The 9,054-nt window shown below is 41.9% G+C and overlaps 1 protein-coding gene across 1 annotated transcript; it reads left to right on the top strand.

Moving 5' to 3' along the window:
* Positions 1-1,811: 1,811 nt before the first annotated feature.
* htr1aa (5-hydroxytryptamine (serotonin) receptor 1A a) lies at positions 1,812-3,692 on the top strand. Its single transcript, XM_034170537.1, has one exon. It carries the CDS (start codon positions 2,101-2,103, stop codon positions 3,370-3,372), a length of 1,272 nt encoding a protein of 423 aa, XP_034026428.1. The 5' UTR covers positions 1,812-2,100; the 3' UTR covers positions 3,373-3,692.
* Positions 3,693-9,054: the final 5,362 nt, after the last annotated feature.

The following is a 9,054-nucleotide window of genomic DNA, read 5'->3' as shown; positions in this document are numbered from 1 at the left end:
GAATGACTGAGGTTAAAATGGCATTTGCCCTAAAAGCTGAGATTTATGTAGATGATTGAAGAGTGTGTGTGTGTGTGTGTGTGTGTGTGTGTGTGTGTGTGTGTGTGTGTGTGTGTGTGTGTGTGTGTGTGTGTGTGTGTGTGTGTGTGTCTCTCTCTCTCTCTCTCTCTCACACACACACACACACACATAGATAGATAGATAGATAGATAGATAGATAGATAGATAGATAGATAGATAGATAGATAGATAGATAGATAGATAGATAGATAGATAGATAGATAGATAGATAGATTCAAACATACAAGTAATTCATAATGCTGCAATATTCAGCTACATGAAAGAATATATAACAGACACAACAGTTACATGAACCAATGAAGTCACAGTCAACAGTAAAAATAGCACAGCCACTTTGACAAACTGGGGACATAAAATCACTTAAATAGAAAAATAGTCGATTTAAAGTGGCTTTGTAGACAAAAATCTGCCAGTGCATTAACCTGTGACCAGCCAACCAGAGCATAGCGGTCACAGTGGTGAGTTCTGAACTTATGACCCTCGGGGCACTGTGATAAATGCTGCCCAATGACTTTCAACACTTATCTGAAGCTTGCATATAAATAATATCCCCATAATCGATCAGTGTTAGAAATGCTGCACAAACTAGTTTCATCCTGACATGATATGAAAAACATTTTTCCCCCTACATTAAAAACCAACATTCGTCCTCGATTGCTTTGAAAACCGTCAATCAGTGCTTTAAAAGAGACACTCATACAGTAAACTGCCAATATACTTAAAACAGGAAACCCTTTCTACAGGTTTGCCTATAAATATTTGCTCATTGCTACTTGCCACCAGCTGGCTTTTCCCCTCCAGGAAACAGCAGATTAGTCTTTCTTGCATTCTCAGTGAGTTTAGGTTCACTAAACTGGGAAGGAATATTTAACTAAATCATCAGTATGAAAATGACAGGAGCCAAGAACTGACCACTGAAGGACACCACAGGTCACCCCAAAGTAATGCAATATTGCTCCATTTGCCTTCACACACTGAACCATACCAGAAAGGCAGCTTTCAAATTGCAAGCGTGCTTTGTGGTTATTATTCTCTGTGTGAAGCTATAAACATTTTTCCTCTTACACTTTTCTCATTTCCTTCTCGTGTCGGTGTAACAGGCGTAATTGCCTTCTCTCACGAGCTGACCATTTTTCTCCCTCCAGGCAGCACAACCTCTGGTGTCCTCACCTCAGTTTATTTGACTTTGCATTCATCACTCGGTGCAGTATTTACTCTGTCCAGCAGATGGCAGCAGCCCTCCTCGGAGCGCTGTTTTGGCGCTGTCCGTAGTGCTGATCGTTTCAGTGTTTGTTTTCCAGCTGTGGACGTTTATTTAATCTGTCCGTTCCAACAGTAATATTACATTTTGTTTCACTCCTGCTGTATTATTCCAGTCACTTCTCTTGGTATATTACATCTGTTTAAACAATTTTCGCTGATGAATACAAATAAAGTTTCTGAAGATGAAAACGTGAGGAGAGATTAAGATCACTCCTGTGAATTTTCCAAACAAAACATTAATTTCCTTCTGTCATTTTATAATTTGGTTCGATGGTGTTAATCCAAATAACACTTACACATTCCCAAAAATGTAAATTAGAAAGGAATCCATAAAATATACCACCAGTTCAAAGCGAGAAAAGGCTGTGCACTCTCTGTGGCTGTCTGCAGCGGAACAAGGAGAAAGCAAAAGATCACAGGCACAAAACTCCAGCGCGAACCTCCTCACAGTCTGACGTACCCCAAACTGCTGCTATAAATGAATCCACGGCGTCATCAGGCTCAGATGATTCGCGGCACCAGCGAACGCACCCGGCCGTCAACACACTGCAACACACAACCTCCCTCACACATACTCGCACAAGCAAGTATGCGTAATGCGTCCTGAGAGCCACGGCACAAACTCCGCAACTCCGATGGAGCGCACGAGAACGCACCAGAGCAACAGTGTGAGGGACTGACTGCGCGCAGCTCTTCTCTCCACTTGCGGGGCTCCCTGCTCTTCTGGGAAAGTTGCGCTCCGGCAGCGGACGAATTATGGATTTTGTGACAAGCGGCAACGACAGCAACGCGACCAGCGGTGTCTCTGATGGCACGGACGTGGTTGTAGAGTGGGCTGGGGGTGAGAATGGCACATCGTCTGGGTCTGTGCCAGACCTGGGGCTGTGTTATCAGATTATCACCTCTTTGCTCCTGGGGGCCCTCATACTGTGCTCCATATTTGGAAATGCGTGCGTCGTGGCGGCCATCGCCTTGGAGAGATCTCTCCAGAATGTAGCCAACTATCTGATCGGGTCCCTGGCTGTGACGGACCTCATGGTGTCGATTCTGGTTCTGCCGATGGCGGCCCTCTACCAGGTTCTGAACAAGTGGACACTGGGGCAGGAGATCTGCGACCTGTTCATCTCTTTGGATGTACTGTGTTGCACATCATCCATCCTGCATCTGTGCGCAATTGCCTTGGACAGGTACTGGGCCATAACAGACCCAATTGACTACGTAAATAAACGGACGCCAAGGCGAGCTGCGCTCTTGATTAGCGTGACTTGGTTAATCGGTTTCTCCATCTCTATCCCACCTATGTTAGGCTGGAGAAGCGCAGAAGACAGAGCGAACCCCGACGCATGCATGATCAGCCAGGACCCGGGTTACACCATCTACTCCACATTTGGGGCTTTTTACATCCCTCTTGTCCTCATGTTGGTTCTGTACGGGCGGATATTCAGGGCTGCTCGCTTTCGGATTCGAAAGACGGTCAAAAAAACTGAGAAAATAAAGGTGTCGCACAGCTGCTTTACTTTCTCTCCAGCGGTTTTCCGCAAGAAAACCGGCGGAGAGTCCGGTTGGACGCGAAGAGAGGAGCCTAAAGCCAACTCTCCGTGCGTAAACGGCGCGCTGAAGCATGTAGAGGAAGGGGAATCACTGGAGATCATAGAAATTACCAGCAATTCAAAAACCCACCTGCCTCTGCCCAACACCCCTCAGTCCTCCTCTCAGGGCTACGAAACCATAAACGAAAGGAAGTCTGGAGCCAAGAAGAAAATCGCGCTGGCCAGGGAGCGCAAAACGGTCAAAACATTGGGGATCATCATGGGAACTTTCATCTTCTGCTGGCTGCCCTTTTTCATCGTGGCACTAGTGCTGCCTTTCTGCGCAGAGAGCTGCTACATGCCCGAGTGGCTGGGCGCAGTCATAAACTGGCTGGGCTACTCCAACTCTCTCCTTAACCCCATCATATACGCTTACTTCAACAAAGACTTCCAAAATGCTTTCAAGAAGATTTTAAAATGCAAATTCCACAGAGCTTAACAACATGCGCCCAGGCATTATACGTTTGTGCCACTCTGAGGGAGAATAAGAGCGCACCAGAACTGCATAAACGGGTGGGCAAAAAGACTTTAATTCAGAGAGGACCTGTGAAAGCAACTTTTACTCTTAATGTACGAGCTCATGTTTAATCAGTGTTGTAGCTACATATATAACCCACAGTTATGCGTCGGCAGCCATCGTTTTATTGCCATGCAAGACGTGCCTGTGCCAATCCCATGCATTTTATCATCTGAAGACACGCGGGTTTTACGCGCGTCATGAGCTATGTAGCACTGAAACAATAAAAACGATCAACGTTCCCCATTATGACTGATCAATCACAAATAAAAATGAAAGGTATCAGAGGGCTCTATACACTGAGGTGTTAATTTGTAATTATGAATTTTCAAAATTTACTGTCAGCAATACATGCAGTGAGCTTCGAGGGGCCACACATAGTCAAGTAAGGCATTTTGCTTAATTTACTGTATTTTTGTGACTTTATCATGAAGTTAATCATACCAATCAGTCACATTTTACTGATTAATATGAACTTTTGATCAAATCTGTAGATACTTTGATAGCTGAAATATGATGGTAAGCTGTTTGTTTTGGCTATGTTTTGCTTGACCTTGAACTTCGACCAATGTGTTCCAAAAGTTAATCACCTGGAGTCTCTAACCCATATTCTCAACAAGTTTGATGAAAATCCAACTAGTGAGCTGTGAGGGACAACATATGAATGAATAAATGGATGAATGAGCTTTATTGTCATTGTCATTACTAGTGTAAACTCCAGGGTGCTAAGTTTTTTGTTTGTTTGATTGATTTTTTTACTGTATATAATTATAACAGCAGTACATTTATTTATAAAGCACTTTCAATCAAAGTGCTACACAACAAAACAATTCAAGATAAGTATGTTAAGAAAAAAGTTAAAATCACAGTCAAATAATGATATAATAATATAGCTATAAATTAAAACTGTAACACCACAACTCATGATGTTTTGCTTGACTTTTGACTAATCTGTTCCAAAAGATAATCATCTATTGACAATAACCCAAGTAATATTCCCACCAAGTTTGGTGAAAATCCTTCTAGCTGATTTTTAGTTATCCCCACCACACACACGCACAGGAGGAGTGATTACAGATGACAATATCTTGCTTGTGCAGCCAAGTGCAGGTTAACAAAATAGCAAGGAGCAATAATGGATGAAAAATACCACAAAGAGCTTCATGTACTCAAGATGTGAATAAGTGACGGTTTTATTACCTTTCTTCTATTTTTTTCTTGTTTTTTTAATCAGTTGATGTGTATCTGATCAGGTTAGTTAAATTTGAACAAACTGATTAGAATAATCACCACCCATCTATCAAAAATCAATCTCAGTCCAAGTGCAAGAGGAGATTTTTCCAAAATGAGGCTGCTGCTACATTTATATGTCATCAAGGCTTTTATCTCATTCTACCAGACTCTCTGTGTTGTTTCCTCCGCTTATCCCCTCCCTCCATTTCTATTTCTGAGTCCCCCTGTGAACATGTCTGAGAAAGACAGGAACAACAACAGACTCTTCAACAGATTTCTTTTTCAGAGTAAAATTAGCACCATTTGCCATATACTTAAAGATTTCATAGAACATCTGAGAGAGTTTTTTTTTTCAGCAGGTTGCTGGTAAAGGATTATTTCACTGCTAAAAAGCACGTACATGCAAAATACACGTAGAAATATTTGGCATAAACCAAACTCACCACCTGTTAAACAGCAATCAGTCATTAAAATATCACAATAACTTTCATGGAGCCCCGTGAGATTCGCTTCACCGGCCAGGTGGCTATTTGGCTGGTTGTCTTGGCAACACCTCCAGCTCAGGCCATCATGGGTCAGAGTGGCAGGCTGGCTGAGTGTGAACAGAGCATGAACTGAGAATGTGTCGGTGTGGTGAGACAGTGTGACAATGACAGCTGCAGCAGATGGATATTTGAATGCCACACACAGCGCTCACCACATGATAACACATTTTACAGTAAAATTGGCTGGAAAATACTGGTTTTTCGTCTTTTTTTAAGAATATCATCAGAATTAGATTTCAAGCTTTTATCCTCATTTCAGTTATGGGGAGTAAAAATAAAAAATAATAAAAAATTAAAATGCATGCAGTATTTTATGCAAATATTATTTGTTCTAAAGGTTAATAGATTGTAACATCCAGTGGTGGGTGCAGCTGCTGTAAAAGTTAGCTTCAGTCACTAGGAATCTGCTCACTGAAAAGTTAACGCTTAACTGCAGAAACATTTAGCTGGAGCTATCACTAATTATTCATTTATTTTCTATACCTGCACACTCCAATCAAAGGCCATGGGAGGCTAGAGCCTATGCCAGCAGCCACAGGACGAGAGGTTGGATATAGTGTGGATGGGACGTCAGACTATCACACGCACACACATGGACAGACAAACACATTTACACTCACACACAATACGGTCAATTTAAAGTCTCCAATTCATCAAACCTGCATATCTTTGGAAGTGGGATATAACCTGAGCACCTGGAAGGAACCCACATAAACACCGGAGAACATGCAAACTCCACACAGAAAAGACCAAGTGGTAATCGATCCCACAATGTTCTTGCTGTGACGCTGTGCTGCCTACATTTATTTATTTGTGATTATTATTTGTTTGTTCAATTTTATTGCCTGACAGGCAGACCAGAAGAGCTGAAATTTTAATATGTTGCAGTGTAAACATGGGGCCAACCCCCCCCCCAAACCCCCCCCAAAAAAGGTTTATCATGCCAAGATCAGATGATAATCAAAGTGTACATAAATAAATGTGTACATAAATAAATAATTAATTAAATGATCAAATAAATTAAACAATAGTGTCCATTCAAAATACAGTTTACAAAATACAGTTTCACAGAACACAAGGTATTAAATGAATAAGAAATCTAAAGAAATAAAAATAATTAATGCATTTACACTGGCTTGACCTCTCCTGATGTTTGATACCTTCACACGATGTGTTAATTTGGATTAGTGCATAAGCTCCAACAGGAACACACATGTACGTATATTCGTGTTTACATTTTTGTTATGTTTATTAAAATTTTTGTTAAGCTTTTTCTAAAAAACAAACAAAACAAAAAACAACAACAAAAAACTTAAAGTGTGTATAACTAAATTAGTGGAAGCACCACTGGTAATATCACACACACACACACACACACACACACACACACACACACACACACACACACACACACACACACACACACACACACACACACACACACACACACACACACACACACACACACAGTATTTTTCACGGGCAGAAATAACCGCACAAAAATCCTTAAAATAGCTGCTCATTATGTGTGAAAACTGAGGTGGAAAGAGTAATTATTCTCTCATGTCATCACTCTTCTGCCTGCTGATCGCTTTTGCTTTGTTGGGTTTTGTTGTTGCTGCATTTTGCTCAAAATGCTTTTGTGAAAATTAATCTGGTACCCGTGACCCGCAGGTGAAGTGCTGGGATAATGACAGAGGACTGGAGCATGACAGCCAATCCTGAATCATACTCATGTTGAACTCACCACTTGTTTTCTCTCTCCTGATTTATGATCACTCAGCAGCTGAAGTATTGGGAACTGTGGTATCTTCTCTCAAAGGTTTGGGTTGTAGGGTTGCAGTGATAATCCGGCTCACTGTGGGATTCTTGCACATTTATCTGTAGGTGGCAGCAGAGCGATGACGCAGTAGCTTCACCCCAGCAACAGAGGAGAGGAATATGTAAAACAGTACCACGGGGGGGATTACAGGGTTTATTACATGTGTTCTGTTGCCCTCTGGTCGAAAACAATGAGGGGAACTATTGGATTTGGCAATCAACCTTATTTGAGCATTTACTGAAGATGAAGATAAAGAAAGACAACAAGCATTTCTCAGCTGAAACTTAATTGTCTTCTACTAATACTAAATGTTAAGATACTCATACACATACATTTCATAATGTCCACAATTCAAATGAAACCTATGTGTGAAGTAGGAACATACATAAGACAATGTCTTTTAAAAGTTTGTTACACAAGAGACATTTTTCTGTATTAGTGATTCGTGATGGACACAAACACTCGAAACAGACAAACAACAACATTTTCCATCCTCATGTTGCTGTTCTGATGTACGAGGTCTATTAGAAAAGTATCCGACCTTATTATTTTTTCAAAAACCATATGGATTTGAATCACGTGTGATTACATCAGACATGCTTGAACCCTCGTGGGCATGCGAGAGTTTTTTCACGCCTGTCGGTTACGTCATTCGCCTGTGGGCAGTCTTTGAGTGAGGAGTCGTCCACCCGCTCGTCGATTTTTTTCATTGTTTAGGAATGGCTCCGAGACTGTTGCTTTGTTTGATAAAAATTTTTTCAAAACTGTAAGGCACAACTGAGTGGACACCATTCAATAAATTCAGCTGGTTTTCGGTAAAAATTTTAACGGCTGATGAGAGATTTTGGTCTGGTAGTGTCGCTTTAAGGATGGCCCACGGTGCCTGACGGCGATCTGCGCTTCGAGGCGGCAGCGTCTCGCCGTTTCAAGTTGAAAACTTCCACATTTCAGGCTCTGTTGACGCAGTAAGTCGTCAGAGAACAGAGAACTTTCAGAAGAAGTCGGCATGAGGAGTTTATTCGGACATTCCATTGTTAACGGTCATTTTGTAATGAAAGAACGTGCGGGCAGAGTCGCATGTCGGGCTGGACCCGACCGCGGGGGGTCGCGGCAGGAAAAACACCTCCGTTGGAAACCTTAACGGGCAAGTTGGAACATGCCCAAGCTGTTAAACAATTTCTCAGTTACTCACTTGTTGAAAGCCATCAAAAGCCGCCTGAATTCTACAAATGGTTTTCAACACGGAGGTGTTTTTCCTGTCGCGGCGCACACAGATTTGCCGAGTCGTCACGGAAACGACTCGGTGAATTTGCGCGCACGTCTTTCATTAAAAAAATGTCCTTAAACAGTGGAATGTCCGCATAAATTCCTCATGCCGGCCTCTTCTGAATCTTCTCTGTTCTCTCACGATGTCCTGGGTGAATTAAGCCTTAAATTAGGATGTTTTAAGCTCGAAACAGGCCGACGACAGCGCCTGGAAGCGCTGCAGGACGTCCCGCTCCGTGGGAAGTCCTTACACCGACAGAAACACCCCATAATCTCTCATCAGCTGTTAAACTTTTCACAGAAAACCATCTTAATTTCTTGAATAGTGTCCACTCGGATATTCCTCACAGGTCCAGAAAAAATTTTGATAAAGCAACGCGCGCCGTCTCGAGCAGCGTGTGAAACAAAGGAATTCAGCCGAGAGGGCGGGACCACATCTCACTCAAGGCCTGCCCACAGGGAAATGACGTCACCGACACGCGTGAAACAACTCACACATGCGCACGAGGGTTCAAGCATGATTGGTGTAATCGCATGTCATTCAAATCCATATAGTTAAAAAAAAAATAAAAGGGTCGGTTTATTATCTAAGAGACCTCGTATTTACATAGAAGATCAACAGTGGAAGGAAAAAACCTGACTTATCAATATCTTTTTCTTATTAATCCTCTTTTTATGTGTTGGTAATAAATGAACATGAGTGCTTAGTCTTGAGGTTTTACATTAACAATATGTTAT

The sequence above is a fragment of the Thalassophryne amazonica genome, chromosome 5, assembly GCF_902500255.1.
Source record: "Thalassophryne amazonica chromosome 5, fThaAma1.1, whole genome shotgun sequence".
Taxonomy (NCBI): domain Eukaryota; kingdom Metazoa; phylum Chordata; class Actinopteri; order Batrachoidiformes; family Batrachoididae; genus Thalassophryne; species Thalassophryne amazonica.
The sequence above is the reverse complement of the archived record's forward strand: the minus strand, read 5'-3'. Positions and strand labels throughout refer to the sequence as shown.

What these genes read in the sequence shown, in the direction of transcription:
- htr1aa (XM_034170537.1), top strand. Translation starts at nt 2,101, where the DNA reads ATGGATTTTGTGACAAGCGGCAACGACAGCAACGCGACCAGCGGTGTC.